At 44.0% G+C, this 21,568-nt stretch overlaps 1 protein-coding gene across 4 annotated transcripts; it reads left to right on the top strand.

Moving 5' to 3' along the window:
- Positions 1–397: 397 nt before the first annotated feature.
- Positions 398–20,617, top strand: CSRP3 (cysteine and glycine rich protein 3). Of its 4 annotated transcripts, XM_065528396.1 has the most exons (7): positions 398–427; positions 6,141–6,261; positions 10,243–10,382; positions 14,386–14,554; positions 16,638–16,770; positions 17,942–18,035; positions 20,276–20,617. In XM_065528396.1, the coding sequence occupies exons 3-7, from the start codon at positions 10,271–10,273 to the stop codon at positions 20,350–20,352; spliced, it is 585 nt and encodes a 194-aa protein (XP_065384468.1). In that variant the 5' UTR covers positions 398–427; positions 6,141–6,261; positions 10,243–10,270; the 3' UTR covers positions 20,353–20,617. The 4 variants fall into 4 exon arrangements, with proteins under 4 accessions (XP_065384468.1, XP_005578472.1, XP_045227541.1 ...); XM_005578415.2 differs by lacking the exon at positions 6,141–6,261; XM_045371606.3 differs by lacking the exons at positions 398–427; positions 6,141–6,261 and adding an exon at positions 2,665–2,809.
- The last annotated feature ends 951 nt before the right edge of the window (positions 20,618–21,568 follow it).

The raw sequence follows: 21,568 nt of genomic DNA on the forward strand, positions 1-21,568 counted from the left end.
TCATTTGGAGGTACCTTGCATTGATTTCCAGGAAGGTCAGTGGGGTGGGGGCCTGGAGAAATGATTTTCAGTGTTAAACCCCTAGCTCTTGTTCCTGTTCCAACCACTTGATCAGAAATGACACACTTCATAAATTGATCCCTTGGTGCCATAAGCAATTGGCAGTGAAAATAGAACCCAAGTGATATGGTTCTCCAAGAGGCTCACAGCTGGCTGGGGGGTTGGGGGAGACAAAACTCAGGGCTTTGGTCACAGGCTATTTTCAGCCTCTGATAGCAGTTGTGTTACTCACGTCTCATTCACCCTCTCCCTCGGCCTCCCTCCTGCCCTTCCTCCAGCAGGCCAAGGCTGGTGACAGCCTTCATATATTTAAAGAGGACAAGAGCCCCTCAGACTCAGTTGAGCTGAACGGAAACTACACAGGCAGGTGAGTGGAGCGAGATAGACATTCGGGCTGGAGGTGGGTTGGTTCTGTGGCTGGTTTGGACTGCAAAGGGTCCTATAGAGTAAGGGCACATCTCACACCTCAAGCGCCAGCACCCTGTCTGGTTCTGTGCAAGGAGATTCAAGTTGTGCTTGACTCTGGTGTGGACCTAGCAGGTAGTAAAAAATTCCTGCAAGGATGGTTAATATTTGGGGGGCTTAAGGGACCTCACAGGCAGATAAATGAGTAAGGGGTTATTCTCATTATAAAATTACTTATGTGGTGGAATTACGTTTCCTGTCGTCGTTGTTGAAACAACTGGAAAGCGGGAGGAAATAATGCAAAGTCTGCTGACCTTCTAGTCCTACAACCACCACATAATTCGTGGATGACAGACTTTGAGAAGGTTCCTGCCCTCTGGGGCTTGGTCTCCCCTTCTGCAAGGATCAATATAAATTGGCGACGTTTTTCCTAACTGTAAAGTACTGCACAGATACAAAGCGATAAGCGATTGTACTAGATGCAATATATCAGACAGCTTTCCCATGCTCAAATTAGCTGGAATTGTGTTATTCAAAAGGTCATGGTGAATGACTGAGATTTTGGGCTTGTTGATTTTAAATCGATTTTTGTATCCCAAAGATGTTCAGCAACAAATTTGCTTTTAATCATTTGAAATTAATCAAAACTGGACCCCAAAAAGACATTGCTATGTTGAAATATATTAAAAGCTCTATTAAATGGGAGGGATAGTTCAGCCAGTGGTCAGGATTCCCATTGTTTCCTCTAGGTTTTAGTCAAGGACTTTTTAAAATATCCCAGTGAATGACAGACATAGGTGTGACTGAGAATAAGAAGTGGTATTAAGCAATGGTCTGAGTGGAAATGCTGCTGAAAGATCCAAGCTGCTGCCTCTAACTTCTGCCCTGTTCCTTAACCAAGGTGCTGACTCCTCCAAGAAGGAGGACTTGAGTTACTGGTCTGAGGAACCTTGTCTCTGCTATACAATTCAATGTAATTTAATAAGCATGTATGGATCATCTCCTATGTCAGGGCTGGAGGGAGGTAGAGGCAGCTCTATGCAGGGAAGGGTGAACATAAACAGCAAGAAGAGTGGGGAATTGGGGATGGCCTGTGTCCTCAGTTTATATCTGGGATTGAATCTCAATGCTGGGTACATCCAATTCATCACAATGCATGTAGAACTGCTTTCCAACCCAGAAAATGTGAGGGCGTCTTCTAACTTGGCTTTGGTCCCTTTCTGAACAACTTGGTCGTTTGTGGTCGGTGGCAATGAGCCCAGGCTATTGGGCAGGAGGTAGCTGAGTCCCTGGGGTTCAGGCAGACAGGTGCTCTGCAGCCCAGACACATATGTCATCCATCAGACAGAAGAGACACAGGGCAGTGGGCAAGGAAGAGAGGGAGGGAAGGAGAGAAGGAGGGAAGGAAAGAGAAAAGGAGGGAGGGCGGAAGGGAGAAAGAGAGGAGGGAAGGAAGAGGGAGCCGCAGCAGCATTCAGCCGTCAAATAGCCAAAATCCCCTTGGAGGAAGTGGAGACAGAATCTTGATAGAATACAAACTCAGAAATCCTGGGAACTTCAAGAAGAAAATAAAGATAATTGGTTATAGAGCCAGTTCAAATTATAGCTCTGAATATCACTTAACTTCTCTGAGTTTCCATTTTCTGAACAATAAAATTAAGGATAGGCTATCTCTATCAAAGGAATGTGTAAGAATTGAATGAGATAAAGTACAGGAGAGTACTTTTGTGAAGTTTAATATAACCGTACAATTATGTGAGGCCGTTGAGAAAAGGCATACAGCCAAACCCAATGGGTTTTGGGAGGGTTTCCTGCTAAGTACAAGCGTGCTGATAAAAGTCCAGAGGTCAGAGTGGGTAAGAAGCTGACCAGGAGTTAGAAGATAATTAATTTGTTTTACAAGAGGAAAGACCCAGAGCTAGGAATATAATACACAGCAAATACAAGTCCCGAGGCAGGCAGATTTCCAGTTACAAGTGTGCTGTTCAGATATCTGTGAATAAATACTGTATAGAGGGCTGGGCTTCATAGTCAAAGAGAAATGTGATGCCTGCAAATGTGAAAAACTGCAGTTATTCATCCCAGTGAAGAATGGCAGGAAGGGAGACAGTAATGATCTTGAAGGGCATGGAGGATGGAGCCTTTTCTGAGCTTTACGGTGGGAAAGGGTTGATCATGAGCTGATGGTTGTTTCTGGCCCTGGGCAGGTGTGGAACAAGTACTGCCTTACTTAGGGGTCACAAAAAGTTCTGCAAAACTCATTTTTCAGAGGAAGAAACTAAAGTTCAAGAAAGCGTAGGAATTGCCCAGCATCACACGGCCGAGAAAGCGGCAGAGCCAGGAGGTAAACTGGGATATGATGTGATCTTTAAAAATAAATTGTGGAGGTCAAAATAGGACAAAGAGTGAGTTTTGGGGAGTAAAAGTTGGCCACACTTCAGATGTAATTTCAGAAAAGGTGTAAGATGCCCATGTTCTACAGCCTTCATTTAATGTGTGTCTACCATGTCTGAGTTTAAAAGGGGGTGAGAGCCAACAGTCGGATTTATTTCCATGCTGGCAATGAGCAACCTGTGCTTCCTGGGCTCTGTAAAAGGGCCTCTGGCTGGAGGACGTCATATATCTGGGTTCAGAAGCTCAGGAGGAAGCAGCCACTGACCTTGAATGTCCTACACCGAGAACTGAAGGGCATGAGCTTCCCTGGGCCACAGGGCTCCTGGCTGGGCATGCTGCCTCCAACCCAATCCAACAATGCAAGGGGGCCGGCCGACTCTCACCCTGAACTGGGCACACCTGTCCCGGGTCATGGCACACTCCGAAGGCTGAAAAACAAACCTGATTCACAGTCTGAACCAGAAGAGCCATGGAGAACAAGCAGGGAGTGAGTTGTTTATTCTAACAGAACGGACTTGAAAACTGGAGATAGAGTAATAAAAACAATAACAGTCATGATGCAAGTAACTACAATTATTCAATTCCTGCTAGGTATTAAGTAATTATATATAGTGTCTCAGCCATTATTATCTTCTTTAACCTGAAAACAACCTTCCCAGACAAGCTTTCTCATATTGTCTTTACATGAGGACATGCGTTGAGGACACTGGGTCAGAGAATTTGACCAACTTGCCCAACGTTCAACAGTTAGTGTTTCTGAATTTAAGCTTGGTTCTTCCAAGGCCCATGCTATTTCACTATGGCTATGTCATCTTTCTTACCCAAATTAAGAGTGAATAAAGGAGAGGGTTTGAGAGGGTACCCCATTGGGCAGCTTTTCTGCAAGGTGAGGTTTCAGTCACTTTTCAGATCCTTAAATCTGTCTCAGGGCTTGAAGGACCCTTGAAGGGGCTTTACTGTATAGCAGCCACTTGGATGTCCGTCCCCACCTGCGCTGAAAATCGATAGCATGGGAGAACTCTCCAGTTCCAAGGAAGCCCTTTCCATGTTGAACAGCCGTAACTCAGAAAGTCATTGATTCCAGTGAATGAATTCAGTTTCCCTGTTAGTCCCACCCTTGAGTATCCTCCGTGTCCCATGGAGAGACAATGGATCCATCACATCTCAATTCCCATCAGCTGGGAAGTCTGGGTAGTGGAGTGCTGACCCTTGTCCTCTCTCCAGTGTTATAAACAGGAGCATGAGATACAGAACCAGCTTAACTGGGAGTTGAATGGCAGCTCTTCTAGTTACTAGCTGTGTGATCTTAGAAAAGCTACTTAAGCTCTCTGTTCAGTTCTCTTATCCACAAAAATGGAAATAAAATTTGCTCTGGGCAGCTGTTGTAAGTATTAAAATATAATATATGTAAAGCAACTGACAAATAGTAAATGATAAATGGTAACTAATATTAATATAAGAACACGGTTTTGGAGTCAGAGAAACGTAAGTTCCAATCTACTCATGTGACACATATCAGTCCCAAGAACTTGAACTAATGTAATTTCCCAAAGCCTCCATTTCCTCATCTGTAAAGTAAATGTTATAATAGTACCTACCTTGAAGGTTGTTGTGAAGATTAAACGATACCCAAGGGCAGTGCTCCAGGCATGTTAGATTCAATAACACAGTTAAAAATTACTATTAATATTACTTAGATTCCATATATGTGTTCCTATGATCCAAAATCTTTGCTTCAGCAAGTGTAGACAATTTAACTCACTGCATGAAATCAAGCATCTAGTAGGATGACCAACTGAGCCAGCACTGAGCTGAAAATGGTGGCATTGTGGCACTGTGGCTTGAGGTCTCTGCCCAAAGTCATGGCCTAAAGTTCCCTCCTGGGTGCTCATTTTATGTACCCACCACTTTTGCCCTAACTCATCATTGTTCAGTTTTGCAATTGGTAGTGAAAGAAGAAAGAGAGAGAGAGAGAGAGAGAGAGAGAGGAAGAAATAAAGGAAGGAAGGAAGGAAGGAAGGAAGGAAGGAAGGAAGGAAGGAAGGAAGGAAGGAAGGAAGGGAGAAAGAAAGAGGAAAAGAGAGAGAGAAAGAGAGGGAGACAGGAAGGGAGGGAGGGAAGGGAAAAAGGAAGGAAGGAAGGAATGAAGGAAGGAAGGAAGAAAAGAAGAGAGGGGGGGACGGAGGGAGGGAAGAAGGTGGGGAGGAAGGGAGAAATAGTTGGATTAGGAATAATGTGCCCAAGATACACAGCTCAGTTATTCTTTTGAAATTTCAGATTGATGAATGACAACTTAAGGTTGTGGCAGAACCTAATTGACTCTTACATTTTATATTACTCTACAATTTACAGAATGATTTGACAGTACTTGAACTAATACGGTCCTCCCAGCAATAGTGAAATAAAAAGGACTATTGTCCCCATTCTAGTGAGGACACTGAAGTTCAGAGAGATTGAATGGTTTTTCCCAGATCACACAGCTTCGAAGAGGCAAAATGGAACTAGAACTCCAGCCTCTGGCACCTGATCCAGTGCTTCTCCCACTGCCCCACTGAAGCATATTCCTAGTAAAATCTCTCGTATGGTATTGGTTAAACCTTAGTTTAAAAGTGGGCACAAGGTAATCTCTCACTGGGATCTGAGTATCCAAATCTGGAGTCCAGCCTCTTCCAAGTTGATGTCACAGGGCTGTCCATTCTCTCTCATCCTTGCAAATTCCAGACTGTCCCCCATTTCAATCTTGACCCACAATTTGTCAGTGACAACATAGTCATCTCAGGGACTGGCCCGGAGAGTCATGCCAGGTGGCGTGATGGAGATTGTGACCCAGGTGACAAACAGGGCTGAGTGACGGGCAAGCCTATAATTGGTATCCCACCTTCAATGACCCTTGCCAGTACCAGGCAACACTGGTAAACAAATGGCCCATCCCTTGGTACCTGGCCAGGGTAAACTCACATTCTGGGACTGTCTAGGGCAGTGTTGGGACACAAGAATTCCAAAGCAATGTGGGAAGCTGAAAAGGTTATGTTCATAAGCCAGGACCTAACTGGGATTTCAGATCGCAGCGCCTTAATTAGCACATCGGTGCCATTTGAGTAACCTAAAGCGAAGTGGGCAAAAATAACTTCTCAATACTGCTTTAAATTCCATCATATGCCCATGACCTTCACAATGGTCCTGTCCAGGAGATACTATTATCAACATTTTTTACCTGAGTTCAAGGTCGAGATTAGAATCCATGTCTCTGGAATGCTTTTTTTTTTTTTTTTTTTTTTTAGACGGAGTCTCACTCTGTCACCAGGCTGGAGTGCAGTGGCACAATCTCAGCTCACTGCAACTTCCACCTCCCGGGTTCAAGTGATTCTCCTGCCTCAGCCTCCCGAGTAGCTGGGACTACAGGTGCGTGCCTCCACGCCCAGCTGATTTTTGTATTTTTAGTAGAGATGGGGTTTCACCATGTTGGCCAGGATGTTCTAGATCTCTTGACCTTGTGATCCACCCGCTTCAGCCTCCCAAAGTCCTGGGATTACAGACACGAGCCACCGCGCCTGGCCTGGATTCAGGATGCTTTAAAATATCCTCTGCTTTTTGACCTGTGAGACATCTTCTGTTTAGCCTCCATGGTTACATTCCCGTCTTCAGAAATGGAACTGAGCATCATTAATAGAATACTTACAGATTTCTATTTTAAATTTCAAGTCCTGATGATACATGTATGTCAGATATTTATGATCACTTAAACACAACCAGTGCTAGGATACATTAGTTTGTGAAGGAGGTATTATCTGTCATCTTATTCTCATTTTGAAAAGTATGCCAAGGCAATGAATACACACACACCCACGCGCGCACGCCCAGATATATATGTATTTTTATCCCCCAAGAGGTATCTCTGTCTCCTATTAACTTGCAAGACATGCCAATGAAATCTCCACTGCAAATCTGAAATGAGAAATTTGACCTCAGGTTGTTTTCATTGAAAATTTCTATATCATTAATTTTACAAGTGTCACTGCCATATTCCTGGAGGAAATTTATTACATTTCTCTTCTATTTTATATCATGCTGAAACTCAGGATCAAAATGAACATGAGCAAAATTATGTGAGTCTATTCTTTTCTAGAAAATGTATCACCTTTAATTAGAGATGAATGGATTGTATAAAAAGAAGTTGGCTAAGAAAAATATCCCTAAATGCTTACTTTTGAAATACACTTTGGTTATAAATGAGAGGGTCTGGCAATCTTAAAAATCTATTCCAGCCCTGAAAGTCTATAGTTTAAATGGAGTCCGAAATAAACAAATCTGGGCTCTTTTAGAGGCTATTTAGACCTCTATGCTTTTCTGCTTGCTCTTTTTTCTGCATGATTTCATTAGCATTATTCCTTCCCACTTTTCTGTATCTGGTGAACTCCTATTCACCCTTCAAAACCCCATTTGAATGTGATCTCTTCTGTGACGCTCCAACAGTTCACTGCCTTCATCCCCAGTCTAAATGTGGGGAGCCACTCCGTCATTTGAGTTTCTGTAGCATGTCTCACAAGACTCTTCTCTGGTACACAGCATTCTGAATCTTGTCTATTTTTCACACACAACATGGGCTTCTCAATGCCAGGGGTCACAAAGTACTCATTTTTATAAGTTTTCCCCCTTTTGTCACTGAGTACCTAGTGCAGTGCTTGACACATGATAGGCAGGTAGTAAATGCAGGGTGAATGAATGAATGAATGAACGAATGAACGTGAGTTTTAATTCTAAACCTTTCAACTCAAAATCCATTACTCTTTCTAGTTTCCTAAACAACCTGAACTATAGAAACAGAAAAACTACATGCTTCCATTTTTAAAGAAATTCTTATTTATTTATTTTAGAGGCAGGGCCTCACTCTGTCACTTAGGCTGAAGTAGAGTGGTGTGATCATAGCTCGCTGAAGGCTGGAACTCCTGCGCTCAAGCAATTCTCCTGCCTCAACCTCCTGAGTAGCTAGGATTGATTATAGGAGCATGCCACCACACCAGGGTAAATTTTTTGGGGAGTAGAGACAGGGGCCTCACTATGTTGCTCAGGCTGGTCTCAAACTCCTGGGCTAGTGATCCTCCTGCCTTGGCCTCCCAAAGTCCTGGGATTATAAGCATGAGCCACCATGCCCAGCACAATGTTTCCTTTTTTAAAGTTCTTTTCTAAAATTTTACTGAATTAGCAGAAGATCCTACTTCTGTGAGAGGAAGGATAGGATGTTCCTGGCTAACCTCACAGTTTTTCTAAGCAGGAAAAGCTCTTTGGGGGAATATTTAGACAGAAGCATTCCTTCTAGACCTAGTATCAGGTTCAGCGGTCTGTTTGCTATTTACTTTCTGTTTCTTAGCAAAAAACTGCCTTTGTTATGAGACTGTGAGATACAATCCGGACCAGTTGACCCAGGAGGGCTTAGTGTTAATCGCCAACTATTATAAGAAGGTGACTGGCTTCCCAGAAGGGAAAGTGAAGGTCAGAAGTAGCCACTCAGAATAGCTGGATAGTGCTCCGTGACTTGACACACCAGGCTTCTTAGAAACCAGAGGATTCCAGTGAAAATTCAGCTCCCCTGGGCAGCTGAATTTCAGAAATTTAATTTAACATCAATGACTTATTTTAGTTCTGCTTTGAGGAAACTGAAAACTTGGATTCATACTAATAACATATGCAGATGAGGACAATTATTATTACTATTTTATTTATTTATTTTTTGAGATGGAGTCTCGCTCTGTTGCCCAGGCTGGAGTGCAGTGGCACAATCTCGGCTCCCTGCAACCTCCACCTCCTGGGTTCAAGCGATTCTCTTGCCTCAGCCTCTCGAGCAGCTGGGATTACAGGTGCACACCAGCACACCTGGCTAAAAATTTTTGTTTAGGCTGGGCACGGTGGCTCACGCCTATAATTCCAGCCCTTTGGAAGGCCGAGGCGGGTGGATTACTTGAGGTCACGAGTTTGAGACCAGCCTGGCCAACATGGTGAAACCCCATCTCTACTAAAAATACAGAGGACAATTATTTTTTTAAATAGTTTTCTTTGGTTAATATCTCTTCAATGTAATTCTGCGGTGAGGAGACAATGACAGTCCTGCGGCTGTGGCTATCAGCAGCTCCTTATAGCTGAATGTCTCCAAGAATGCAAGAGGACAGGTCAGCACCATGGTCTTGCTCCTGTTGAGCACTGTGAACTCTGTGGGACCTTCCTGCACATCATGTCATTTGATTTTCTAAAGGACACTGAAGCAGCAAGGAAAGGAATAACTGTATAGGTGAGAAAACAGGTATAAAGTTAAGCTATATAGTTCATCCTGATATGCTCAGCAGGTGGAGGGTACCCCTGAAAGCAGAAAGCAGGTTTCCAACTACTGACCTAGTGTAGTGCCAATATATCTTATACCCTGGGCAATTATATTCTTTTTTTTTTTTTTTTTTTTTTTTGAGACAGAGTTTCACTCTTGTTGCCCAGGCTGGAGTGCAATGCGCCATCTTGGCTGACTGCAACCTCTGCCTCCCAGATTCAAGCAATTCTCCTGCCTCAGCCTCCGAGTAGCTGGGATTACAGGCATGCACCACCACGCCTGGCTAATTTTGTATTTTTAGTAGAGACGGGGTTTCTCCATTGAGGCTGGTCTCGAACGCCTGACCTTACGTGATCTGCCTGCCTTGGTCTCCCAAAGTGCTGGGATTATAGGCGTGAGGCACTGCGAGCCTAGGTGATTATATTCTTTAAAAGGAATGTATGGATATGAGGAATAACTCTGAATAGGAGGTTTTATATATTATTAATATACTTTTCTCTCAGCAAGATAAGCTAAGAATTTGACACCCAAAATGTAGTCCACTGCCAGCAGCATGAATATTGCCTGGAGTCTGTTAGAAATGCAGAATTTCCTGCCTCTCCCCAGATCTACCAAACCAGAATCTGTATTTAGCAAGGTCTAAGGTGATTTGAAAAGCTCTTAGCTAGACAAGAAAATACCATCTTCATAGATGATTCCCAGTTCTGATGGGATAATTTTTTAAACTTGAGATGAAAAAAAAACCAGTATTTGTACATACTTTTATGTGCATGAAATCAGCCTATTCATTCCTTCCAAGAGCCCTGTGAAATACATAGGAATAGATGTTATTGAAATTTAACAGGAGAAGAAACTGAGTTCCCAAGTAGTAAAGTGATTACCCAAAGCCATTTAAGTGTCTGAGCTTATTGAATGACTAGTACACAGTAGCTGTTTGCTAAATGAATGAATAAATGAAACACTAAAAAAAAAATTGGGCTGGATCCTGGTCTTCAGACCACTGCACTATTAGAGATTGGTTCACTCCTGGGACCACTTCAATGTAGGGTATTTGCTTTATGTCCCCTTAGACTTGACCTTGACCAGATAGTCTTCAAGATGCCAAACTGGGGCGGAGGCGCAAAATGTGGAGCCTGTGAAAAGACTGTCTACCATGCAGAAGAAATCCAGTGCAATGGAAGGAGTTTCCACAAGACGTGTTTCCACTGCAGTGAGTTGGGTGGACACCCTGGGGGCCCCTCAGCATCCGGACAGCATCACAAAGTTCACACTGAATCACAAACACTGTATGTCTGTAGTTCTCACAGTGTGGTCCCGGGACCAGCAGCATCAGCATCACCTTGGAACTGGTTAGAAATTTAACTCTTGGGCCCCACCAAGAAAAGATGGTGCTCTCCTGAACACCCTTGCTTCGACTACTTGCCCAGCTCAGAGGCCATTCATTTTCCCGTAGCCCAAAGTCAGAACAAACTAGCCTGTCACTGCTCTCTGTAGGGAAAACTTTGACCCCATGGCGACATTGACAACATGTGACTTGGCAGAGAAAGGAAGTCAGCACTTATCTAGAGCCAGGATGGATTTGGCTGTCTATGTTGCCCCTTCCGGTCAGCTGTGACTGAAGCCGGCTGTGACTGGTCTTGCCTGAGAGAGAACCTATGTCAGGCAGGGGGGCAACACATGCCAACTCTGTATGTAAGAGTCAGAGAGGGAAGCATTTCAGGGCCTGGGCACCAGTAACTACATGAAAAGAATCCTGACCATTACCCGCTAGACAACTGACTCACAAATGTCAAAAATGGGGAGAACCTTGAGACCTTGTGGTCCTCTGGGAGTCTGGCCTGACTCATGTGACTTTGCACAAGTCATTTCTCACATCTAAGCCCAGGTCATATGCATCTGCGGTAGAGCCTTATACATGCACCTCTGCCTTTAGACTCCACGTCCAGTGCTCTTTGACGTGACTGCATTCTACACTGTTTCCTGGCACCTAGTCCTGTTTGGGACAAAATTGGCCTTGGTTTTGAAATGGCCACTTACCTTCTCTGCTTCCCTCCAGGAGGTCTGGCTTAAGGGCTAGCTCTGCTGGATATTTGCCAAGCCCCCTCCCCAAATAGTCCCCACTGCCACACCAGCACCCCCAAGCTTCAGCCCGGTAGCTGCAAGGCATCCATGCAATTGAAAAGAACTCCAAGGGCTGGACTCCATCTGTTGGAGCTTTTGTCCGAAGAGAGCTAGCATTCTTTAAAAAATAGGATTCGGAATATTAGAAAGAATTCTAGAATTAGAGTAAAAGGGACTCAGGTTTGAGTCTGGGCTCTGCCACGTACTCACTGAGATTTTGGGCAGGTCATTTCACCATGGTGAGCCTCAATTTCTCCGTTTGTAAAGCAAAGATGATTAGACCTACTGCACAGGTTGTTACAAGGAGAAAACCGGGGGGTCTTGATCTGGAATCCAGCCTTCTAGGCCTGTATTCTCCTTTGATCAACTTTGGTAACTGAGTGGGAACAGGAAATTGTAGGGAAGCTTTCCATAGTAGGGGGTGTCTTGTCTTTCCCAGGTAGCAGGAAGATGCTTTATTCAAAGGAGTCATAGTAGAAGAGATTTGAGCATTGTTTTGGTACATCCCTTTTAACCCTTTCATATTTCCTGAGAGCTCGTTGATGGGATGAGGATTGGAGCAGCATACAGTTCAGGAATGATGGATAGAAGAGCCCCAGAGAGAAGCACACTTTTCTATTTTATTACCACAAGATAATCGCCTGTCTGCAGGCAACTCTGCAGCTGCTGGAAATGGTGTTCAGAGACTCAGGGTCTACCTTACATTGTGCCCAGGCCAGTGTTCCCCTGACTTCTAGATAAATCTTCACAATTAAATCTCTAGACTAATTATGAAATCTAGAAAGTGAGTTTGCTGTCCAAAAGAAATAAATATAGTGCAAGCAACATATGTAAATTTCAATGTTCTAGTAACCATAGTTTAAAAATAGTACAAATAAACAGACGAAATTAAGCTTAAAACATTTTATTTAACTCAATATATCCAAAACATTGCACTTTCAATGTATATTTCAATACACAAATGATCAGTGGGATATTTTACATGATTTTTGCATTTGTACTAAGTGTTCGAAATCTGATGTGCATTTTGTGCTTATAGCACAGCATGTGGCTGTGGCCACAGCATTGGACAGCACGGTTCTCCTTTGTCTGTTCACAAAAGCTCATCAGAAGCCAGGGAGTGGCTACAGAATTGGCCAGGGCACGGTAGGGTATAGGCAGTCTTGGAGTGATGGGAATGAGCACTGGACTAGGAGTCAAAAGAGCTGAGGTAAGCTGTGGCTCTGTAACTTACTATTGTATAATTGTGAACAACTCACTGATTTACACTGACACATGCATTCATTTATTCATTCATTCATGTACTCAATAAATGTTTACAGAGGACTAACTCTGGCCCAGACCTTGTGCTAAATTCTGGGAATATTAAGACAAAACAGGCTTGCCCTCAAGGAACTCAGAGTCTAGACCATCAGCAAATATGTAAGCAGTTATTGTGGAGGATGGTAACTGACAGTAACAAGAAGGGTAGAGACAAGTATATGCCTTCTATGTCTCAATATAAGACATTCTCCCCCAAATTCATCTTCATAAAAAAGATATGCCTTGTGTTTAAAGCCTTATAAAGTCTCTCCTGCTGTAAGACATTCTTCCAATTATTTTATTTGCTGATTTAAACTTTTTTTGGTACAGATTTTTTAACACTTACAATGTTGACAGAATAGTCTAATAAAGTACCAGAATAAACTCCCTTGCCCCACACTCATCAGCCCCTGGCTAATCCTACCTCATCTACAACCTTATCTTCTTCCTCCACTCCCATATTCAATTACTTTATTTTTTTTAAAAGAAAATATCATTTGAAGAAGGGATATTAGCCTGAAATAACCTCATTCAATGCTGGATTGCTTATAGGGGTCATTTGATGGAACTGGTTTTTTTTTTTAAAGGCAAATACATTTAATGCTGCATATTATTATTCCTGGGATATTATCTCACTATTATAAGCACTGAGCATCACTATAAACAACCTTTAAGAATCATTGTTGCAAAGCAATACAGCAAGTCATTACATGGTGGAAATCCTATATCTCTTTAAAAATCTGCCCTAATGCTATGCTAATAGGTCCTTCTTGTTGAGATGCAATTTCTAGGTGACAACCTCCTACTCAGGTATAAAACAGGGCTGCCTCTTAAAACGTACGGACAGAAGTGAAGGTGAGCTGCTCAGAAAAGCTGGGCCAGCTGCCCCCAGAAATGATTCTGGTGGTGAGGGAGATGCTGATGTTGAAAATGCAAAGACAGAACTGAAGACAATTATTCCCCAAATTTATGTGAGATTAGAAAAAAGTAACCTTTCCAAATCAATATATTGTTGATTTATATTACTAAATTAAAATTATAAGTAGATATTTGACATTTTTATTTATATTTTTAAAAGTTTCTTTTTAAATTTGCAAAATAAATCTTTCTATAAATCCTTTCTTTGGAAAAATGAGGGCGTGATTGCCTTATATTTGAGGATACTTTACATTAGGTAACATACAGTAACCAGGAGCTTGAGCCAATAGAAGCCTAAGGAGTTAACAAGGCAAGTCTATCCCCTTCCCCACCTCCTCTGCTTCCAGAATTTGGCCAAAATTAGCCTCAATGGCAATTGTCTGCTTGAATATCACAGTGTCCTTCAAAGGCCATGGTAAGTATAGAAAATGCTCAATCCCGACTCTTTTATGATTAAGAAAAAAATAAGTTTCTCTCCTACCTTAACCCACCCACTGCCAACACGCGTGCGCGCGCGCGCGCGCACACACACACACACACACACACACACACACACACACACACTTCCCTGATGTCATTTAGGAAGGTTCAGGGATGCAGTCCTTAGCAGGTCTGAGACTATATATCTCATTCTAATGCTAGCTTCCACCCTTTTCCAGCTGGGAACCATTGAACCCAATTTTGTCATCTGTGAGATTGGGACTGTCTTGGAGTGTACAACTCAGGACAGATGCTCCAGTCGGAATCAACATTGTATTCTTGGCTCAGGGGCCCCTCGTGCTGGGTCTGTGGCCCTGAGCATGGCATTGGGAGTGCAAGGAAGGGGAGAAGGATTTCAACTCCAATCCCATGACCCTTCCTTTTCCTGGCAGTGGCCTGCAGGAAGGCTCTTGACAGCACGACAGTCGCGGCTCATGAGTCGGAGATCTACTGTAAAGTGTGCTATGGGCGCAGATATGGTCCCAAAGGGATCGGGTATGGACAAGGCGCTGGCTGTCTCAGCACGGACACGGGCGAGCATCTCGGCCTGCAGTTCCAACAGTGAGTTACTGCCCTGCTCCCCCTTGCCTGTTAAAGTCTCCAATTATCAGGACAGTTCATTTCGTTCCCATAGCAACGTTTTCTGGAAGTGGGAGAATGGACTCTATTGTTGACTTGCCAACAATAGGAATACTCAGTCTGACCAAGTTCGAACAATGTGTCATCTCTCCAAAGATTCTCTTTAAATTATCTGCCTTTCTAAAGGGCAATTACTTTTACACCATGGCTCTTGGTTTGCATGTCAAGAGAAAACCCAGGATGTACAGATGTTCCATTGTTTGACCTTTGCAAAACTGCATGGAGTCTCCTTTCTTCCCCTTTGAGAGTTTCTGTGTAAATCACAGAAATATGGCAGGGAAGCAATGGCCATTCTTTGTGTGCCTGTCACGAAAAGATTTCTTCTCTTGGATTGTAAGATGACAAATGCCCACATGGCAGGAGGAGTGTGTCTGCAGGGATGGGCTGTGCCTCAGAGTAAACAATCAATCATGATTGGTTCCCTGGCTGCCTGTTGCCAGTACAGTGCTAGAGTTCCCACCACATTATCCTAGGGAAGCTGGGGCATCACTCTGGTCACCTCCATCCACCAGTCTGGTCCCCTGGGTCCACTTTCTTGATAATCACACTGACCTCCAGCCCAGAATTGAGGAAATTTTGATGGCCACTGGGCTGACAATACCGTCTGGCCAGCTGACCTCCAGGCTCTGCTCTGCACTGGAATTGACCAGAAAGGCCCAGCCCAACCAAGGAAGTGTCCCATGGAGGGCCTCCCCCAGAGAGCACTTAGGCCGTCTGAGGAATCAGCTGATCCCTTCAAAAGACAGGAAGCCACAGGAGGGCCTGGAAAAGTGGAGAGATGTGTGATTAGTCATCTTAGAGAGAAGGCTTCTTTTGTTAATTTTTCTTATTACTCAATCTCAAATGGAGACTCTTGTTAAGGAAGAAAATATGATACCAACTGCATTCTCTGCCTCGCCTTAACTGAAGTTCACTTTTCAATATTAGGGCTTCCTAGTGATGCTGCGCAAAGAGTAACAAGGTCTGAAGACCTAGGGTTTCCTGCTAGTTCCATCAGTCATGAGCTGCCTGGCCTTGGGCAGTCACCCTCTGATCCTCACTCTCCTCCAACCAACCCTGCCTACTTTATAGGGTTGTGGTACAGCTCAATTGATATAATATACAAGCAAACACCAAAAGATACGAACACATGAGAGGCTATTATTAGGCCTCTATTTTGGACATTGTTCTCCTGGGTCAGGTGACCCTTGGAGGCAGGACGACAGCCTCGCTTATGTTAAGGAGTGCATCAGCTCATGGACTGTGGTTCATCAGGAACTGATTAGCACCCACTGTCAAGATCCTGTCTTGCTCTGTAATTTTCACAACTCTCTTTAGAAAGGAAGCAAGTGGCCTTGCAAATGGTCCAGAAAAACATAAGCATAGTAGTAATAACAACACAACAACAACAATAACACAAGCTAACATAACTAGGACATTTGCCAAGTGCTTTACAACAAAAAGGAAAGCTCTAAGCTCTAAACCCATTTTAGCTAACTTTTTTTTTTTTGAGACGGAGTCTCGCTCTGTCACCGAGGCTGCAGTGCAGTGGCGTGATCTTGGCTCACTGCAAGCTCCACCTCCCGGGTTCACGCCATTCTCCTGCCCCAGCCTCCTGAGTAGCTGGGACTACAGGTGCCCACCACCACGCCCGGCTAACTTTTCGTGTTTTTAGTAGAGATGGGGTTTCAACATGTTAGCCAGGATGGTCTCAATCTCCTGACCTCGTGATCTGTCCCCCTCGGCCTCCCAAAGTGCTGGGATTACAGGTGTGAGCCACCGTGCCCGGCCTTAGCTAACATTTATTAGCCCTTACTGCATGCCAGGCCAGCACTGTTCAAAGTGCTTTACGGATGTCACCTCATTTAACCGTCTCAACAACGCTGTGAGGAAGACACCACAATTATCCCCATTTTCCAGATGAGGAGTCCAAGGCACAGAGAAGTGAGGTCACTTACTCCAGGCCACACAGCTCTTGTACTGTTTGCCAAGGGAAATCTACATTACATTTGTCTATTTCCAACAGGTCCCCAAAGCCGGCACGCTCAGCTACCACCAGCAACCCTTCCAAGTTCACTGCGAAGTTTGGAGAATCCGAGAAGTGCCCTCGATGTGGCAAGTCAGTCTATGCTGCTGAGAAGGTTATGGGAGGTGGCAAGGTAAGAGCTTCTGTACGAGCCAGACAGAATTTGCTTATCTCCACCAGGCCATTCAGGAGGAATGAGAGAAAACCTGGGAACTGCAAGCAGCTGTCATTCTCTCTAGCTCCCATAACCACTTTACAAACCACTCATCCTCAGCCACTTTCCCTGGCTGGGGCTGTCTGTCATCTAGCATTGCCCCTTGAAAGCTGGAACTGGTACAGTTTGATGTAGCAAGCATTATTCTACTAGATGGAAGGCACCCAACTGAAAGTTCTGGGATACAAAGCAAAAGCCCCCCTACCCTCCAGTGTCAATAATCCCCGCAAAAGATGTCATCCCCAGACCCACCCACCACTGCCTAACTCAACCTGTTGCTGCCATCACAACCAATGGATATAGCAGACACCTCACAGCAGTGAGAAGCATCCTCACTTACAAACCTCCTGGCTCTCAGGAAAGTCATCAGATGTCTGAGACACTCATGCATACGTGCTCTGCAAGTTCCAGTTTCAGGCCCAAAGCCTGGGTACTCACCAAAGGAGTCAGACCCAAGGAAAGAGAAAAATTCTGTTTATACCACATGGTGGGAGGAAGGGCCGTGGAGAGCATCTAACTTCAAACACAAGGGGAGGCTCCACCCTAAGACTGGCCATTTGAAGACATAGGAGAAGCCCTGGGCTGTACCTGGTAGACATGCAGATGTGCAGGAGGATGGAGATCTAGAACATCTAAATTATGCAACTCTGCCATCAGAATTACACAGAGGAATTAAACCAGAGGGTTAAAACAAGGTTGAATTCCCTGGACAATTGCCTGATTTATTTTTTTCCTTCTTTAACTTTATATCCAACATAAACATCACCGAGTGCCCCCGCCCAAGTCCTTCTCTGACCAGTTCCGTTCCTTGGATCTTTTTGGCCTGAGGAAGCCCTTTTCTGTTTAGTCTGTTCTGAAGGAAAACATATGCAAATCACCATGACAAATCCATTTACAGGCTTCTGAGAAGTGCTGGCTAAGGCCACAGCATCTCATTTTCTCCAAACCCCTGGAGAAATTATGGGGGCCCATTAGGTAAGCAAATGGTTAAGATGTGTCACTCCTCTGGATGCTGCTAGTCAGGGACTTGAAATGGAAACAGAATGTGTTGCCTCCCTCACTAAATATGCAACTTTTCTGTGCCCCTCAGCCTTGGCATAAGACCTGTTTCCGCTGTGCCATCTGTGGGAAGAGTCTGGAGTCCACAAATGTCACTGACAAAGATGGGGAACTTTATTGCAAAGGTGAGTGATTCTGGAGACTTTCTTGAAATATGTTTTCCCTAAAAGGGCCTTTGGGAGGGGAAATTATTTCACGCCTGGAGGTCTTCCTGTGTCTTTCAGAAGGTATGGCTGCTCAGCCTGGGCAGCGTTGGGTTCTCAGAATGGGGAGCAAAACCATCTAAGGGGAGGGAATCTCCCACCTGACCCAGCTCTGGTCCTCTCCATTGGAGAACCTGGCAGAGACCAGATGCCTTCAGACGCTCAGTGGTTGGCGAAGTTAGGCACCTGGGGGAGTGAGGAAGAGGAGGAAACAGTGCCCTGCTTCTGGTCTTGGAAGAGGCCTCAGGCCAGGACAACTAACACCACACCCCCTTCCAAAAATTGAAACACCATCTTTCTGTTCACCCGAGTGGCAGAGGGGGTGACTGAAGGAGGGTGAACTCAGTTTGGCCTCCCTGGAGTTTATCACGACATACCTATCTCCCTCCTGCCTAACCCCACTAACAGTTCTGTTGTTGATGTTGCACATTACTTAGTGATCATAGGGACAGATCTGGTTTTCCTCCTGGTCCTTGCGGCTCTGCCTCTCGCTGCCTCCATAATCTGTTGGTGTTGTGGAGAAACAGGAGAGGCTTAGCTCCTTCTTGATACTATCAAAGGAAGGGATGCACTAGGGCCAAGGCAAGGTGTCCTCCACCCCTGAGCCTAGGCCTATTCCGCTGCTCAGTGGAGTTTCATCACTTAATGATGGTGTCTCCAGAATCTCCAAAGGAGTATGTTGGAATGAAGTGAGAGGAGCAGTGGAAAGGGAGTTAAGAGGGAAGACTTTATAAGTCAAAACTGTAGATTGCTGTATTAGTCTGTTCTCATGCTGCTAATAAAGACATACTCAAGACTGGGCAATTTATAAAGAAAAAGAGGTTTAATGGACTCACAGTTCCACATGGCTGGGGAGGCCTCACAATCATGGCAGAAGTCAAAGGAGGAGCAAAGTCACATCTTATACAGCGGCAGGCAAGAGAGTAAGTGCAGGAGAACTGCCCTTTATAAAACCATCAGATCTCTTGAGACTTACTATCACAAGAACAACACGCCCCCATGATTCAATTATCTCCCACTGGGTCCCTCCCACAACATGTGGAGATTATGGGAGCCACAATTCAACATAAGATTTGGGTGGGGACACAGCCAAACCATATCAGCTGCCAAAGCTTTTCCTGTGATGACACAGGATGGGAACTAGCCCACTATCTGACAGATGGTTGCCGTCTCCTGGCAGTAGAAGACATAGGGGTCCTCAGCCTTCATTGCTCATAATACCCTAAAATATTGCTGAAGTCAGTAGTGAAATTAACATGTAAATGAATAATTGCATTTCAAAGTGAAAAAAAAAAAAAAAAAGCTATAGTAGAGAAACATTCACAATGCAGTCACCTAAAAAGAGGAAAGGAACCAGCTTGGGGTAATGGAGAAAGCTTCTCACAAGACTTGCTTCCTCTTCCTCTGAGGCTTGATGGGTGAATGTGGGTTTCGGAGGGGGCATTCCAGGAAGAGGGATCATTGATTACAAAGACACTTAAGCTGGGACATCATGGTTCATTCAGGAACTGCAAGTGGTTCTGCGTGCCTGGAATGTAGGAAGGGAGGCAGAGGTGGGAGGCAACAGGGGACGAGGCTGGGCAGGCAATCCAGAGGTTGCTGACTCAAATGAGAAAATATCTGCAAACACATTTAGTAAAGTGGCAAGAAGTGTAAACAATTTTTATTAACAGATCTAAGATAAGTATTGTTCAATTTATTTTAAAAAGTTAACTCATGCATACATCTTTTTTTATTATTATTTTTATTTTTGAGACAGAGTCTTGCTCTGTCATCCAGGCTGGAGTGCAGTGGTGAGATCTTGGCTCACTGCAACTTCAGCCTCCCGGGCTCAAGCAATTCTCCTGCCTCAGCCTCCCCAGTAGCTGGGATCACAAGTACACGCCACCATGCCCAGCTAATTTTCTGTATTTTTAGTAGAGACAGGATTTCTGTATGTTGGTCAGGCTGGTCTCAAATTCCTGATCTCAGGTGATCTGCCTGCCTCGGCCTCCCAAAAAGCTGAGATTACAGGTGTGAGCCACCACGCCCAGCCAACTTATGCATAAATCTATCAAAAGGATGTCTCTAATACTTAGAGGACTGTGCCCAGACAGAAGACCCTGAAAAAAATGTCACTAACCAATGCATTGTCTCTCCCTTTATCCTCTTCTCATTCACAGTTTGCTATGCCAAAAATTTTGGCCCCACGGGTATTGGGTTTGGAGGCCTTACACACCAAGTGGAAAAGAAAGAATGAAGAGGTGCGACATTTCTCAGATTTTTTGCGAGCCTAAAACACTTGCCAAGTAATCCTGCACAGATGGATACCTTTCCCCAAATAGCCTCTCCTTGTACATTATTAGTTGTACATTATTTGTTTCTCCTCAGAAGTGATCATGGCCTTTACTGAATGTTAGAAGAGGACTTTGGAAGAAAATTATGTGAAGTTTAATCTATAACAAATGCTTTATTATTTATAATGCTTGGAATGGGAGAGGCAATAAATAAATGTTTTAGTGCTATCTTGTATGGCTCTGGATATTTTATTTGAGATAGAAGTTTTCAAAAAACATAAAGCTAGTTCAAAAAACGAGCTGCAGAGAATGTAATAAATTTGAATGTCAACTGAGAAAGGAGTGAGAAGGAAGAAACAATGGGCAAAGGAAAGCAGTCTTTCAGAATCTGTCAGCCAAGTGTCTTTCTAGTTACTGCTAATGGAGAAGAAAACAGGGGGTCTGGGAGAAAATAGAGAACATGATAGCAAAATCTAAAAGGAAAATCAAAACTAATAAAATTGCTGAAGAGTTGATCCTTTTGTCCTATCGTGGGCTTTGTAATGTTACACATCTTGTGAAAACTCTGAAATGACAACAAAGCATGGCATTTGCCTCTGTATTATAAATGACATGAGGATGATTTTCTTTTATTCTAGGACAATTCCCTGGGGTTTAGCAATTTTCTTAAGACTTCTACTCAAATTGCCAGCCTCGCAAATGAAATGCAGCCAATTAGAAATGTCTTTCTCTGCCTCTTCAGCAAGTTTCAGCGGCTCAAGCACTTCTTGGGCTTCTGCTTTTAACAACCACAGCACTTCTCCCAGCACTGTGCAATTCAGAATTATTTGGAATACATGAAAGCAAGTGAAAATCTAGTGATAAGAACTATAAAATACTTGGCTAAACCGTGGGTTTTTCCACACTCCAAGTCCCCTGGGAAAGGCTTTCTTTGAAATGAGCATTTATTCAGTGCTGTTTATGTAGTGTCTTGGACAAGGCCCTACATGAGCTTTAAAACAGTATACGATCTTGGCACTATGCTTGGGATTTCCAGGTTTGCTGAGGGGTAAGATACATTTGAGAAGTGACCACAGGACAATGCAACCTCCTCCTCCTCTGCTGCATTTCACAGTGACTCGCCCCACCGTCCATCTACCCAGGAAATCTGAAGCTAAAAACTTTAGCCATCCTTAGCTT

Source organism: Macaca fascicularis, chromosome 14 (assembly GCF_037993035.2).
Source record: "Macaca fascicularis isolate 582-1 chromosome 14, T2T-MFA8v1.1".
Lineage (NCBI taxonomy): Eukaryota > Metazoa > Chordata > Mammalia > Primates > Cercopithecidae > Macaca > Macaca fascicularis.